A 17355-nucleotide genomic window follows, 5' to 3' on the forward strand; every position below is an offset into this window, starting at 1 on the left:
CTGAGTTTCACTGTGGAAGCATGGGTTTACTGCATTGCTGACAGTGGAGTTCATACCAGTCTCTTCCCGTTGAAGCATGAAGGCCTGGGGTCTCTGTTTGGTAATGAAAGCTTTATATTTGGTCCTTGTGGTCCCTTGGGTCTCAAGCTAGTGGAAATGGATGGACATCCTTCAGGAATGAGGGAGGTTCATGACATGATAATTCCACATCCTGCTATAATAAGTAGGTATTAAAAATCCAGGGCTTTTTTTCTCTTGTCCTGGGCTGGGGAAGGACATCACTAGTATTGTACAGTGAACACTCTGGTTCTGGATCTGATGACTCTGTAGATAATCACAAATGTGTTGAAATGCTCTGGTATTTCCCTGCTGTCTCTTGGAAGTCTTGAGAACCCAGTGGGCTCCAAGGTGGCTGGGAATGCCTGGGTTGAGCAGCACTGCTAGCGAGAGCTTGGAAAGGAATGTGTTAGAGGACCTGCCTTGAATATTTCTCATCTGGGTTAATTCAACTACATTAGCTACTACTGTGAGCATACATCTAGAGCAGGTACAGGAGAAGCTCTGCAGCTGCCAGAAATACTGTCCTGACATTTGACCACAGTTTTCTCTCCTCCTACCAACTGCTAATACTGCAGTGCTCAGAATCACAGCAAGGCGAGGTCAGTGCAATCAATGCACATGTGTGTGGGTAATTCCTGAGCCTAGAGGACAAGTGGCAGAAACATCAAACAGGACCAAATTCAGAGCTGCAGAATTTTCTATTCAAGGTAAGCTATTGCCAAAGTCTCTTGTTATCTTCCAGTTAGTCCATTCTTAAGTCTGATTGATGCTATTTCTGGTTCCATTTTGGCAGTAATGACATATTAAGTCATATTTACATTCAATATAATCCACAGAGGATATACTGTGAAAAAAAAAAAGGAAAAAGATATTTTGATAGTCATCTTTCTCTAGGTTAGAGACCCTGGTGTAATGTCTCTGTAACACAATTAAGCTACCTGACAAACCACCCAAACTGCACATTTGTAAAACAATTGGTTTGGTAGTAATTCAGATGTGAATGTATGAATACAAAGGACCAATGTGCCTGAATATTTATTTGCCACAAGACAAAAATTGCTTTTTAGCGTGGTATGGGAAACAATCATTTCATACACCAAAAGAATATGGTTATCCTTTCTTCATGGCTCTGAGAGATTCTGCTGCCCCTACCTTAAAATGCTTAGAGAGAGCAGGATATAGTCCCTCTTGATTGTGTTGGATTTGATGTTTGGGTATTTAGAACTATATATGTTACTTCCTGCCCTGCCTATACCACAGTGTAGTATCAAGTTTTGGGCTGTCCCCTCAGAGGCTCTTTCAAACTCTGACTTTTCTATTGCTCAGATAAGGCAACAGGTGTGGCTGTGGCTTGTAAAGAGAGCATTGTGGAAGACTGTTTTTTACACTTCTGCTGTACCTTCCATTCAGGAAAGAAGAGGGATAGAGTGTGTCTGGAGAACAGGCTTAGTAGGCTTAAAAACCAATTGACAGCATTGCCCAAAGGAAAAAGAAGTGCTTGCTTGAGCTATAGCTGTCTGAGCAGCCCTAATCATCATCTGGAATATTTCCTCTGGAGCAAGGGAGAAGGTGATACTCATACAAGTAATGAATGCAGGGTGAATGCAGCTGTGTTGCTTACATAGTAAGCTTTCTCCATGTAAATCAGGATGAATTCAAAGAGTCAGAGGAACAGTCAGAACAACTCTTCCCTTGTCCTTTTCACTAGATAGGCATACATAAAAATATATTTTTGCTTTAGCACTGTATTGTTACCTTTTCATTTATGTAATATTTCTCTGAGTTGAGGTTAATACAGAGTTGAGAACTCTTGAAATCTTGTTTCTGTCATCTTTTGTCCTTAAATGAGGATGCGAAATCTCAACTTAGGCAACAGTTTAAAGTCTTTCATTGAAAAGTTTTCAAAAACCATTTTATTGTGGTTCAAAACTGTTTCATGCCCTTCAATTTTCTTTTCACTCTCCTGAAGTAAAAAGTACAGAAATTACATCAATTATTTTTCTTGCTCAATTATCTCCTGTTCCCTTGAGCTTTTCTGAGTAATTCTATAGACTGAGGTAACTCCATACTATGCTGAAAAATGTGTGGATCAATAGCAGGCATGGCCTATATATTAAAAGGGGTGAAAGAAGGAGCTACTGATGGAAGACTGAAAATAGAACAAGCACATCTTCTTCAGTCAAGGCTACAAGGTGACTTACAGGAGGTCTTTGCTTCTTGAGTGTTCATCAGCCCTGTGGGGCTTTTGTCTCCTGAAGCAAATTACTGTGAAATTCTGCAAGAAAATTTACCTAACTTCCTTTAGGAACATTTGTATTGACATCTGAATATTCAAAATGGGTTGTGCAGTTCCCACAGATGGAAACTGAACAAAACACCAGGACATGAAAGAGGCACCAAGAGAAAAGCTGAAGTACAGGCTTCAGTAGATATGAAGTTAGATAGCTGGAGTGGCCTTAGACTTGTCAATAAATGATGAAGCCTACCGGGGGAACTGTCTCACAAATCTGTTTCTGCCCAAGTAAAAAGAAAGAGCAGCCTTTGTTTTGAGAGTGGGACCCATAGGGGTCTTCAGGACCCAGAAGCACAAATGGAGTAGGAGAGAAGGCTTACTTACAAGATAGGAACCAGTTCAACAGAAACATACATGCCTCAGTTTGGGAATAGATGTTTCTCTTTCAGATATTTTAAGGAAATGGTCTTTCTTAGTCTGAGAGATGGTTTTTCTGGTTGTCAGATTAGATTCACTGCTCACAGTCTATGAGGCCATTTTTCTGTTGAGGTGTTCAAAGGCCTGCATTGCAAACTGTGTATTGAGACCCTTGAAAAACATTTGCAGTCAGTGAAAAGAGTGTGAAGTCACCTTCACAGAGGGGAAGATAATGATGTGGAGTTCAGAGTTGTGTTAATCAACACTAAAGGCTAAACCAGAGTGTGGTGGGCATGAAATGAGACAATAGCCACAGGGCAAATATGGGAGCTGCATTTCCTGAGTCCAGAGAGATAGGGGTTTACATTCTGACATTCTTTAGCTCCATGCTTGTGAAGGCAACTTATTTATGGAAGTTTATGCAGAGCAAAGGTTTCATACTGAATCTGCATCTTGCCAGGACAAAGATTTTCAGGTTTGTAGGTGAGAAACACCCACCACATAGTAACTAAACAATGACAGTTTTGAAAAGAACCTCACACATCTTACCTAATTATCATACTTGAAGTATGAGCAACAGTTCAGCAGACCTTTCCTTTAAGTTATTTTTCTTGTTTTATTTTTATCCTCTATTTAAAAAAAACAGGTTTTCAACTTTGTCTGTTAGAATATAAAACAATGTAATACATTAATTACTGCTTTGCCATTCATTTTTCTTATTAGTATGTTTCAAATAAATCCCTAAATCTTAGACTGAAAGTGACTTCAGTTATTTTCTTCTCATGTCAGTTTTGGCATCTTATATCTCTTGAAAGCTTTGAACTTAAAAGGGACCAAGTACTCTAGCAGTACTTCTTCTCCTATTTTTGGGTACTTCTATTAATTTTTGCAGATTTCTAAAAATAGTCCATTAAAAAAACATCCTCAATGATGTTAGGTGATGTCAAATCTGTTAATAAGCCCGTGGTGGTTACAATGCAAGTGATTTGATAAGTCACATCTCTGAAAGGATTTTTTTTTAAATTAAGAGAAAGTATGACATTTTGGATAGTTTTTGTTCCTGAAGTCCTGGAGGCACACTTAGACATTTAGTCTTTAATTTTTTCTTCTGGATAGATTGGTCTGTTCCATCAGTGCTGCATCCTAGATGGAACTCCCACATAGAACTGAAATAACCCAAGCTGCAGGGAGAGGAGAGACAGCTACTCTGGCTAGCAGATACAATGCTTGTGTGTGTGTGAGTGTGTATGTTGTGTTTCTGTCTGTGGGTGTATGAAGAAACCACTGAGAGCAACCTAAATTTAAAGAGTTCTTCCTGGTCACAATGTGTCTGCAATCACTGGTGTTTCTTCACTATGGAAGTTCCACAGCTTCTCATGAAAACCCTGTCTCCTCCACTCACAGCCTGCCTGCTGGCCATCAGGCTGGAGAAAACATGACAGATCACTGACAGAAATTATGTTAATTTTTTCAAAGAAAACTTTATTCTATTCAGTAAGATGGGACTTACAAGCTCCTGACTTGAGTAAAGGCTCATAACAAAGAATGTTTTTCTCTGGTATAGTATCATCCCACTGAAATCACTGTAACTACCAAGAAGCATCACAGCACCAGTGTATTGCTACACTGCTGTTACCAAGAAGTATATTAAGAAAATAAGTGAAGGTGAAGTAATTATTTCTAAGGAGTTTTCTATCTTTCCTGTTATGTAAGTATTTTTACCAGCTAAGCTCAGAGCTATTTAAACTTCACTTGCTGCTATGTAGAAATTCCCAATGACATCTCACCATAAGAACTCAACTGCATGGTAAAAGCTCATAAAGATTCTTGGAAATTTAACTTCCTAGGTGAAGATACTGTGTTTCAGTGATGGTTTAGCTTATGGCTCATCCCAGTGCCCTTATGCAGTGTCATTTCTTTCGGTCAATATTTCAAGGAGACAAACTGTCTTAGAAAATCTTCAGGGGCCCAGGGGAACGGTTTGCAATCTCCCAGCCAAGTCCCTGAGGAAGCAAATGAGGCAGCCATAATATCTTGCTAAGGTGTCTGGTCTCCCAGTTTATGTAATATTGTTTAGCTTCTTTGTTTGATTTTTTGTGGTTTTTGTTTTTTAATTTTAAAAAAAAAGGTTTTTTGCTGTTAGTACTACTTTAAAAATTCATCTGGCTCTGGTGCTAACATATTATTTTAAGGCATCTGGTAAGAAATCATGGAATAGTTTTTTGGAAGGTACCTTTAAAATGTCATCTAGTTCACATCCTCCTCTACCCCTGCCCCAGGTATAACATGACTAATCTGGAACTTGGAAGTCCATATAGGAGCAGCATTTGCCCCTCCATGGCAACAGAGATAGGTGATTTGCTTCCTACCAGAAAGAGGTGTCATGTTCTTCTGAATTCCTAGGTCTCACAGCTGTTTTCAGATAGGTTTGTGCTGGCTGCCAATTGAGAAACATTCTATGTAATGTACTAAATGTGTCATCAAATCTACTGTTTTGGCATTGCTTCAATCTCTCTTAGCCTTTCTTTAAAGCAACAGAAAGTTTTCAGTCAGCAGGATTACCTTACAGACTGATGTTTCTGAATAGACTCATCATCCTTGTCAGTCAGAAACTGCGGAGAAGACCATCATTTTCCAAGGCAACAGAGAAGGTCTGGAATCTGTCACCAGGATGAATTTAGGAAATCTGTTAGAGCAGCAGAGATTTACACAGTTAGCAATTTTTTTTTTTATTCAGCTGTTCTTTCTGTGCCAAAGTGAATAATTTCTCTGAAGCAGGGAAGCAGGACCAAAACAATCATAAATCACAAGCAAATACATATTGTGGTAAGCAGATCTGCTTTCAAGTTCTTTTTTTTTTTTTCCTGCTGGAACTACAAGCTGCATGTGACTAATGCCAGAATGCTGCAGTGCAGGTGGGCTCCTGTGAACAAGATGCCTACATTCATTTCTCCATCAGTAGATATCATGCAAGCAAGTCCAGAGGAGAATTCTCCTACTGAGGTGCGTGCTTCCACTTGGCTTGAAGAATCTCATCCCAAGATCCGTGACTAGCTGGAGTAGACCTCCATGAAGTAGAAGGGGAACCTGTTCAGAGATTATTTACTGCTACATCCTAGCTGGGTCATAGCAGTCAGGAGGACTAGCCAAGCATTTGCCAGGGATTATTGATCAAAACTGGAGCAGAAGGCACTGCATTTATGTTATACAGGGAGCTGTACCTGCTTTATGGTGGTAGGGTTGCATGGAGTGTTCCTCTGAAAAAGCGATTGCACCCTTTCAGGTGTAGATCTGGCTCAAAATTGCCTGCATCCAGCAGCTTTACAATGCAAACAATGAAGATGAACACAATTCCTGGGAAGGAGAAATGGGAGAACCTCCCAAAATTGCATGCAGCAGCTCTGGAGCAGAGGCAGTAACAGAAACTTATATTATCTTAATTGCTTAAATCTTCTTAATCTTAAGATGTTTCTTAGTCGCTTACCAAGTAATAAAAGGCATCACTTTGTCTTTTAGGGAAAAGATTTGTGTTGTAGTCCAAAAGAACAGTGCATGGATTGCTATTTTTGTGTAGTGCATCTGGAAATGTACTTATACAATGTGCCTGAAAGCAAGGCAGAGTGTGTTTTAGCTAGGGTTGCACACACTTTGCAGCAGAAGTAGAAGACTGTGGCCCTCCAGGTATCTTGGAGTAGTAATGATCCCTCCAAAAGCAGAGTCACATTTGCACTCTTCAGCTGGCTGCTCAGTCTGCTGCTCCAGAATCCCTCCCCATTATGTCTGCATCATTTTCATTTCTCTTCCTGTGCAAGCAGCCTGTAGCCAGTGGGGGCACGGTGGTTGAATATTCTTTTAGTGCTTGATGCTGAAGACTGATGATTGCTCTTGTTTCCAGCTTTTTGCTTTTTCCTCTTGCCGCCTTGTAGCAGGATTTGACTGGCAGGAGGTGGTAAAAGGAGTCTCAGGAACCTGCCTGCTGTGTGTGTTGGTCTCAGGAACACAGATGCCTCCTCCAGGCCCTCTTTGCACAGCTGCAGGATTTTGAAGACTCACAACCTAGTGCTCTTCTGCAGTGGGCACAGGCAACAGTGTGGAATGGAGAAGGGAGAGTGCTCCATCACAGAGCCTGTTTAGTAAAATATCTGTGTGAAGTATGTGTGAGAGAAAGCCTGAGTTCTGTCTGTGGAGGGATCTGAGACAGCAACGTGGTGAGCTGCATTTTTCTGATGATGTGTCCCCAGCCCAAGGCATTTTTCTGGGTCAGGCTGACCCAGACACATTGACACTGCTAACACTGACCTTTGCATGTGCGTCATCAGGTGTTTCCTTGTATGACAAGTTTGTAGTTATGGGTGTGCTACTTAAACACATATCCACACCAAAGTAACACCTTGTATAACAAAACTGGAATATAAATGATGTATTAAAATTCTATTCTTTGATCCAGTTGTGTGTTTTCATCTTCAACAGGACTTGCTTATGTGAACTCATGACATTTCCAGTCTGTTTCCAATCAATGCAATTATTGCTTTTATGAGTGACTGGAGCAATAGCTTATCCTAACAGCCTGTGTGTCTTCAAAGGCAGTGGCAGAAGTGCTTCACCATGGTTTCAGTTGGAGAATGATGCAGTCAGATGAAAATAAAACCCATGCAGAATGTGAAATAGGTTTACAAATGAAACTAAGTTTCTTTCTTCTGCAAAGCCTCACCCTACCCAAGGTTATCAGAAGTAGCTGATAACCTTCCCGCAGCTTCTGTCTTTGCACATTTGTGTTGTATGTTTGTGTCAATCACCCTATAATGTACCACCATCTTGTAGTTATCAGCATGAAATGGCGTCATCTTACGATATTTATGGATATTTGGCATACACTCGTGTATCAGAAAATAGTTGTTCATGCTGGCTGGTAGGCTTCATGAAAGGTCACAGAGAAGAAGGAGAATGAAAGAGTCCATCACAGAATATCAGAAGAATGTATTTCAGCTAGGGAGTGTGTGGTTTTTTGGTTTTTTTTTTTTTTTTTTTTTTTTTCCCCTGTTTGTTTTGTTTGTTTTGTTTTTCTTTTTTACAGCAGAGGAGTTTCGCAAGCTAATGAATGAAGTGAATATCTTATTCCTCAGAGATATAAACTATACTGAATCAAAAGTGCATGGCACAGTATGAGATAAGAAGAATGCTTACTCTGATGCATACAAATCAGATAGAAATGACAGGCCATCAAGAGTGTTTGACATCTTTCACAAACTGATTATAAAATGCAGTACCTGCTTCAGCCTGGAAAAACATCTATAGGATCATTTTCAATTACAGATATGTATTAGCCCAGTGCTGGCTTCTTGTTTGTCATGAAATGGAAATTGTGATTGGTAAATAAAAACCTCAACAACAAATGACAAGCAAAGTGGTAGATCCTGCTGTTCAGTCACAACAGCCCCATGCAGTCCTACAGGTTGGGGCAGAGTGTCTGGAAAGCTGCCCAGCAGGGAAGGACCTGGGTCTGCTGATGGATGGCAGCTGGACATGAGCCATCAGTGTGCCCTGGGGGCCAAGAAGGCCAAGGGCATCCTGGCCTCAGTCAGCAATAGTGTGGCCAGCAGGAGCAGGGCAGGGACTGCTCCCCTGTACTCGGCACCAGTGAGGGCACACCTTGAGTGCTGTGTCCAGTTCTGGGCCCCTCACTACAGGAATGGCATTGAGGGGCGGAAGCATGTCCAGGGAATGGCAAGAGAGGTGGTGAAGGGTCTGGAGCTCAAGTCCTGTGAGAAGAAGCTGAGGAAGATGAGAATGTTCAGCCTGGAGAAAAGGAGACTGACTTATCACTTAAAACCTGAAAGGAGGTTTTAGCCACCTGGGTGTTGGTCTCTTCTCCCAGTTAGCAAGGGACAGGACAAGAGGAAATGGCCTCAAGTTGTTCCAGTGGAGGTTTTCCTTGGATATGTGGAAAAATTTTCCCAGCAGAAGGGTTCTCAAACATTGGAACAGACTGTAACAATGATATGGTAGAGTCAGCATCTCTGGAGGCATTTAAAATACATGGATTTAAAATACATGGAATACATTTTGCCACGTGGATGTGGCATTTACGGACGTGGTTGGTGGTGGACTTCACAGTGTTAGGTTAGAAGTTAGAGTTGATGATCTTAAAGATCTTTTCCAGCCTACATGATCCTATGATTCCATGAAAAATAAGAGAGCTCCAAAGGTCCAGGATATTGGACTACAGGTCTAATATCAGATGAAATGAATGTCACCTGAAAATTATGTCTCCATATAAGTTTAATGGGGAACTTTATTGTTTTAGTTAAAGTTGTGTTAAAACAACATGATGCCAGTGCAAAGAAATAAATAATATACTAAGTGAAGAATTCACTTACAAATATGAATTGCTATTTGTAAGCTAGAAGGAGACAGTAGGAAAGGAGTTTATCCATTTGTTGCACAAATGTGCAGGTACCAGGAGACTGATGTTGATTTGTGTGCAAGTACAGTACTGTCCTATGTAGCTAGAGAGGAGCTGTCACTGTGCAGAGATGAAGATTGCAGAAATAAAAATGAAGTGACTAAGATTTTAGCTAAAAAACTATTTTAATGAAGCTGGCAAGGTCTTGCTTTAAAAACGTACTTTCCATTATCTACCAAAGAAGACTGTTCAGCAGCTTGTAAGATAAGAAAAACCGTTTTCTGTTGAAGTGGCTATCTACCTTATTCACTTTTTGTCTTCAATACTCATCTACCGAGTGAATTATAGGTCTTGCACATGTTATAACCTATATATAATAATATAGGCCTCAGAGAATGTGGAAAAAAAATTCTAGAAAATTCAAAGTGTCTCCATTTGGCTTTGTGCCGAGCTGGCAAAAGGCCCTTCAACATCAGCTTTTAAAGTCTGCCTCGATGTCTGCAAGGGAAATGACACATTACCATAGTGATGATGTTTCAAAATAGTTGGTGTTCTAAATACCTCCAAATATCCTTAAATATCTCATGTACCTTTAGAGTTTTTTCAGTTTACCAGTTTGTTTCCCTGTAAGAAAAACTGTTTTGTTTTGCAATACATTTTGTCTAAGGAGTAGAGGGAGAAAGATTGAAGTGAAAATACCAGAGACAGAGAAAGTTGAGTCTGGGGAAGGGGAATGGGAATGGCAATGGCTGAAGTAAAAGTCCCCAGTAGGCATCTATTTTTCAGTAGTGTTAATTTATAAACAAAGTGAACTGAAGCCTTGAGTGCTCCTTTTCTACTCCTTCCCCTTACCCGTTTGTGTTTCTGCCACTACCTAACTTGCACAGGACATGTGACCCATGGCTCATCACTTGACATGTCTAAATGAACTTCTTGTAATCCTCCTAGTGGCTTTCCCATGATATCAAAGGAAAGGAAATGCTGAAGATAGGCTTCTCACTGACTTAGAAATAAGCATCAACTCATAGCTTGTCCCAGGAAGCACAAATGCACACAAATGCATCCTATCTCAGTTGTGTTAAGATTTGTGATGAATGGATCAGGAAAAGTAAGGAGAGAGAGATATCTCTATCTACTCTGAACTTTGAATTTCATAGAGAATTTCTTAATTTAATAAAATGTTAATGGTCCTTATCAGAGATCCCCACATTACCAAAAAGACCAGAAAATAGCACTCTGTAAGATACTATGATTTCTCAAATGAGCTCCTCAACTGAACTTGGCATCAGTTGTTTGTTTACATAAGGAATCACTAATCCATTTTGTTAGGTGTATTAGTTTTAGTTAATTGAGAAATTATGATGGTTTCTTTAGAGCTATTCAGTATTAATATTTAAACATGGGGGTTTTTTGTTCATGAAAGTACCACTTTTGAATGTTACACAATACTTCCTGGAGGGCTGTTTCACTTTTATTGGAACTGTAGCATGAGGAAGTCAGATGTTTTGGTTGTTTTTTCCAGACATAAGCTTTATATCATAGCCTTGATGATCTTCCCTGATATCAATAAAACGTACTTAGTTCTGATTCTGAAGTGATTCTGCAAAACTGAGTGACCCATTCCTGCTCCAGAACAGTACTCTGTGATTAGCTCCTTATGTTTGGATGATGTGATAAAGAGACATGCTGTGATTTAGAGACTCTGAGGAATCTGTTGTCCTGTCTGTTCAATCTAAATATGGCTCAGCCACAAATAGTACTTCCAAAAAAAAAAAACAAAACCCTGTAAAATTCTCTCAGCACATGCCTATTTCAGGTAAATCCTTGCTGTTTCCTGTGAAACCTGTGTTTAAGAGGTAGAACTTTTGCACCATTCTCTGATCTAAGCATAAACACATGCGTAGACTTTGAAGCGCAGGTTTGGGTACTACTTGTCTACAATATGAAATGAGATTTTTGCAGAGGAAAAGCTTTTGATTTCACGTAATTATCTTATCTGAAACAATGCTGTGTGCAAATTTCCATCATTCTTTAATTAATTAAGGAGGCCTAAGATGTTCCTATTTCTCTGGAAGTCATCCTTAGTAATCCTAATCCTGTTGTTTTCCCAACACACAACTTTGCCTGCCATATTTAGGACATTTATTTTTTTTATCAAGTGGCAAATTCAACTTCACTCTTGCAAGTTAATTTGTGGGCTTACATTTTCTTCATGAAAGCTGGATTGATGTCAGTCAGCTATTGACATGGGTTAGCTCATGGTTGGTGGTGCTTCTGTAACAGGTCTGGCAGTTAAGAATTTACTTTTCTTCAGATACAGGATATGTTTGGGCATGTACTCTTCACGTGTTTGGGCATATACATCTTCACCATTTAGGGTATGTGTCTTCTCTTTATCCATGTAACCAGGCTTGATCCTGCTGCTGCCCTCCAGATGTAATTCAAAACACTTATTTACGAGGTCTCACAGAGCCACACACTGAAGCTGTTGCTCCATCTGCAAGGGTTGTCTAGTCCAACCTCATTCTTGTACAGGGTTACCTACAGCAGGTTGTTCAAGGCTGTGGCTCATGAATTTTTAAATATCTCCACAGATGGAGACTCCACAGTGACTTTCTGCAACTAAATTTTTTTTTTAATATTTAAATTGTATTTTCTGTACTTGAGTTTGTACACATTATCTCTTCTCCTGTCACTGGGTACCTGTCTGTCTCCTTCATATTAATTCTATTGTTTACACATACTCCTGCAACCCCTTGAACCTTCTCTTCTCCAGGCTAAGCAGTCCCTGCTCTCTCAGGCTCTTCTTGTATCAAAGGTCCTTGAGCATCCTAAATGTCTTCATGGCTGTCTCATTTCTTTGCTTTCTCATTCCAGTGGCTCCATCTCTCTTTTGTATCTTGAAGCCCAGAACTGCATGTATCACTCCAAATTTGGTCACAACAGGGCTGAGATGGGAAGAATCCTTCCACCTCTTGTCAACAGTGCTCCTAATGCAGCCCAGAGGACTGTTAACCTTCTCTGCTGCAAGGACACGTTGTGAGCTCGTATTGTCCACCATAACCCCAAAGCTTTCACTGTAAAACTGCTTTCCTGACAGATGAAACAGCAGCTTTTCTGCTGTTTTGCTGGGGGATGTCTCCCACAGGCACCTGAACAACCATATTAATCTTTTTCAGATGCATAATGATGATTTAATCCAGCAAAACTCACCCGAATGCATACGTCATGTTTTAACCCGAACCAGCAACCAAGCGCCATGCAATTGCTCACTCACCTGCCCACCAGCTACCAAAACTTGTAGGTTTGAGATAAAGGCAACAGGGAAAGCAAAAGCCATGCGTGCAAGCAATGCAAAACAAGGAATTAATTCACTGGTTCCTATGAGCAGGCAGGTGTTTTGCATCTCCAGGACAGCAGGGCCCCCTCATGCCTCACAGCGACTTGGGAAGACAAATAACATCACTCAAATGTTCCCTCCTCCCTCCTTCTTGCACCCAGCTTTAAATACTGTTCTGGAATATCCCTTTGGTCAGTTTGGGTGACCTGTCCCCTCCCAATTTTTTATTCACCCCCAGCTTCCTCACCAGTATGGCAGTACAAAAAGCAGAAGAGGCCTTGTCTCTGTGTAAGCCCTGCTGGGCGATAACAAAAATGTGTCTATCAATCATCACTGTATTCAGCACAAATCCAAAATGCAACCCATAAGTAGTTCTCTGTCAAGAAAATTAACTCCACCTTGGCCAAAACCAGCACATCATATCTGAGTGCACCTGTAGTATTTGGTTTAACACCTGTTTGTTTAGCTACTTAGCCTATATGGACTAAGGGAATTACTATTACTTTGAAAGAACTGCCATGCCACTTCTTTTCACATCACTTCTGGGATTTTTTCTATATGGAAGTTTTTTTTTCTTTGATGGCCGGTCCCTGTTTGTAGCCAGAAAGTTGACAGTTGGCAAACGTTGTCCTGCAGCTTTAGCCGTTTCTGTTTCCTTTCTGTAGTCTTGTCTAAAGATGTTAGAAATAGTGTTGATTGAAACACCATACTCATTGATGAATAGTGTGGCAGTGTCTCTTTGACACAACCTCTCTTTGTGTCAAAGTATATGTCATGAGTAGGGTGGGAAAGACAAAAAGAAAAAATAAAGACAAAACCTCCCACGTTTATCATATGAACAGATTCAGTAAGTGTGTCCATCCTCTGTTTCCTTGGAAGCTTCAAAAGCGGACAGAACAATTGCTCCTTCCTTTTGCTTGTGCCCATAACTGATACATCTCAGTTGCACGTAAATTAATTCTCTGGAATCTTTGCTGCTGAACTGCTAAAAACATAAGCTGTTATCCAGAGAATGTTAACAACTAAGTCTACAGTTTAGGATGAAGAACAAAGGAGATGGAAGAAAAGCTTTTCTAAAAGTAACACAAGAGTCTTTAGTTAAAATGAAGTATAAAATTTTGATTCTCATAATACATTTCCTTCCAATTAGTTAACAGTGTAACATTTTGAACGCTTAGAAGGTGACTTTGAAATCAGAGGTGAATTAAGAGAATCTATGAGGATCTTAGTCCATTCTTGTTCTTCTAAGTGTCTTGTATGCTGAATGGCTGCAGAGCAAAATGCCTTATGTATTTAAAAGCTTGGTCTTGCCTAAGAAATAAAAGATAGTTATGCAATTTCACTTCTTATGTGATGAGCTGAGCTGACATTACAGCTTAATGATAGTCTAGAAGTAGCACTTAGAATGGAAAAAAAAATCTCTGTTGCTGAATTCTGTTTCCTAAGTAACTGGAGTTTTATACTGTCTGGGTAGCTCTAACTGGAGGGAAGCTAAAAAGGGATAAACTCAATAGATTATTGAGCCCAAATCAGTTTGAAGATCAGTGGAGAAATCATTTGAGGGGAACCCAGAATTTAAAGGTGTTAGTGAGATTTGTGATCATTGGTGTTTGCACAAAACGGCTGCTTAGAGAGATTTCTGTAGTAGGGATATGTGACACAACTAGGCCATATTTCCTTTTTGCTTGCTGTGAAGGTTTAGCTTACTTGCAATTTCAGTTAGCCTTCCTTGCACTACAGAAAAGAATTTGCCAGATGGTCTGGGTAAATTTTCCATCAATATGCAAGAGTTTCTGTATTACTCTGATCCTGCAATGAAGGATGCAAAATGGTGGTAGAGGAAGGCTGACAGTAGACAGGGACCAGGAATATTCCAGGTGGGGTTTGTCTGGGGTCCCTAGGTGCCTTTTTGTTTTAAGCCACAGATTTCCTAGCAATGGAAGCATCAAGAGGTGTGTGGTTAGGCAGCTGAATACAGAGATTCATGTTTACTGTTGTTATTTCCCACCTGGCAAAAACCCCCAACCCTGTGTATTACAACCAGATCTTGTAGGGCTTAAAATTACCAGTTTCCCCATGCTTCTGTGAAGGAGATGTAAAGGGGACATTTCTCTGTCACATTTTGGGGGATTGGAGGATTATTTTTGATTCAGGGTTGCTTTCAGCTTAGGGTTCTGGGAAAACATTTAACCTGGAAACGAAGTGTGGAGAAAAAAGGCATCTGCTTACCTCTTTACAACTTCCTTAGAGGTTATTAGAAGCAATAGTTGATATGGCAAGAGCCATCACTACAGCAATTCAGGAGGAATCATTGTGACAGGTTGCAGATGTTTTTTCCCTTCAGGATCAAGGTTTCACAATCACTGTCCCAAGAACTGATGTGGAAAGCAAGAGCAATCACAGTCCTTCAGCAGTGTTGACAAATGAAGAGTAATTTATAAGGGTAATTTATAAAGGATTGTGAGAACCTCTATCCTTCACTAAGCCTTTCATGAAACCAACAATTACTTGGCAGGTCTTCGATAGTGTCTCCTTCCAGCCCAAGCCTTTGTAAAGGCCAGAAATCTTTGCTTTATGGAAAACAAGAGATTCTGAATTTGTGTAATTGTGACTATGTGTAAGAACAAGGCTATCTCAGATTAAATCAGTTAAATCTCAGCCAGCAATGAGCCAATATAGAGGTGTTGTGACTCAGCGTCTAAGGACCTGCAGCATTTTTCTAGGAAGAAGGAACCTCTTTTAGGAAAAGATGCAGAGTGTTTTCCTGCTGCAGGAAAGGTCCAACACTTCTTCCAAAGGATATGTGTCTTTTCTTCATCCATGAAACCAGGCTTGATCCTGCTGCTGCCCTCCAGTGCCCTGATGATGCTGCATCACAGTACATGCTCTTCCCCTTTCCTCAGCCGCTGTTTTTCTTCCTAGCTGGATTATTGACAGCCATTGCTAATAAAAATGTCACTGAAATACAGGATAAATGGATTTATGCAGCACTTTGGGCATAAAAGGGCATGCAGGAAACCTCCACCTCATTTGCATTGTTGTGCAAGGGCTTTGCACAACAACAAAAACTGCCTCAGGAGCACACAGGGAATGAAAATTTGGGAACAATGTGTATTCAGCAATGGAACAAGACAAAGCCATGATCTCACCTAGGTACTAAGCCTTGGAGGTGGTGGTGTCGAAGAACTCTTAAGAGACACGCAGAGATGATGCTTCTTTCTGATCCATGGTAGGAGCCTAGAATTCATCAACTCCAACTGTTGCTAATGCCATGTGGTCCTACCTGTCATGGTATTTGTAATTTCTGACAGAAGTTAAGAGTGTGATTACTCATCCCTGCAATCAAGATTTCAAACTCCTTTCCCAGCCCTGGTGTCATTTTGTTCTGCATTTATTACTTGCCTATTACATTAAAGACCCTTCAAAATCAATCTTCAGTCACTTGGCTGAGCTGATGAAGTGAAAATATAGTGTGGATGGCAGCTTGTCCTTTTCAGGACTGCAAACAAACTGTGTTGCCATCATGGAGATCTACAAATTTGGTCTCTTCCTTTTGCTGCTGTGCTTCTCCTGCCAGTTCCAGGTAACTTACCTGATCAGGTTAAGTGCTTTGTCCACCTCCTGCTTGGGAAGAGTGTGCTGCCTCCCCAGTGAAAGGAGAAACCTTTCACTGATGCAGATGCAGAGGGAATGACAGATGGCCCTGAGCCTAGGGAAGGGGAGAGCTTTCATCCTGGCGGTCTCACCACATTCTTACAGGGCTGATTTTCTCTTTTGCTTTTTCCAGGGGCTACCAAAGACATGGGAAAGATGCTGGGTGGGGATGAGGAGAAAGACCCAGATGCTGCTAAGAAAGAAGAGGAACGACAGGAAGCCCTTCGGCAACAAGAGGAAGAGAGGAAAGCCAAATATGCCAAGATGGAGGCTGAAAGAGAAGTTATGAGACAAGGAATTCGAGACAAGGTAGGTAACTGGCTTTCAACACACGGTGGTCAGCTTGTAATGCCCAGTAAAGAACACCTGTTTTCAGCTGATTTGTGACTAGTTCCCTTCCCTAGGCACCCGGATAGAACCAGGTATTTACTCTGCCACACAGAACTTTCTAATTTTGTGCACTCTTCCTCAAGTCCTGTTCCTGTTTAAACACACCTGCCACAGGGCAAAGCCCTGCAAACCTGAAATAGAGAGAGAAGGTGAGGGAAGGAACCCATCCATTTTTCTTATCATCTATTAAGCACTCACATTAAATTAATTATTAGAGGCTTCCTTGTCCCTTTGAGGATGCTTTCCAAGCATTTATGGTTTGTGAGAAAAGTCATAATTCAGTGAGTTTCTGAGAGTGATTTTCTGTTGCAGTTATTGTATGTATTGATTCCAAAGCTTTATTGTGTTGACCAGGTGATATGGGACAAATCTACTCTATTGTTAATATTTCGGTTTCTACCACTCACATGGGATTCATCTGAGAGAAAATTTTTTTACATTAACTATTAGGGATTGATGTGTGTTTGTGTTTTGATGCCTCACCCTCAAAGCCAGGTCAAAACTATCTCTTTAGAATAAGTTATGTTTGTAAGAAGGTCTCCTGGTGTTCAGGTATCTTGGAAAGAAATGTGGGCAATGGTTGGACAAGGGGTTTCTAATGATGAAGGCCTGTCAGGTGACTCACAGGACGTGCCAAAGAAAACACCTGTAGATAAACCAAGAAAGTCTTGTTTAGTATAAGAGGTGTTCCCTTTTGCAGTTCCTACCTCTGTGCTCTAAGAACATGTCTTGGAACAGACATAAACAAAACTATATCTGCATTAGACCAAACTTCTGACCCAGTTCTTATGATTCATGATGGAAGCATGAATGAGGGTAAATTTCTCTGGAGACACAGTGCAGCTTGCAAAGAGTTAC

At 40.5% G+C, this 17355-nt stretch overlaps 1 protein-coding gene across 1 annotated transcript in view; it reads left to right on the forward strand.

The window, feature by feature from the left end:
• The window catches only part of CPLX1 (complexin 1), a 107583-nt gene that overhangs the window by 49602 nt on the left and 40626 nt on the right, over positions 1–17355 (forward strand). The window contains exon 3 of the mRNA XM_054286008.1: positions 16241–16416. Within this exon, the coding sequence (XP_054141983.1) occupies positions 16241–16416 (176 nt within the window). The remainder of the gene's footprint in view (positions 1–16240; positions 16417–17355) is intronic.

Source organism: Melozone crissalis, unplaced genomic scaffold (assembly GCF_028551555.1).
Source record: "Melozone crissalis strain CALT ecotype California unplaced genomic scaffold, PUWL_Pcris_2 ptg000005l_1, whole genome shotgun sequence".
Classification (NCBI taxonomy): Eukaryota; Metazoa; Chordata; class Aves; order Passeriformes; family Passerellidae; genus Melozone; species Melozone crissalis.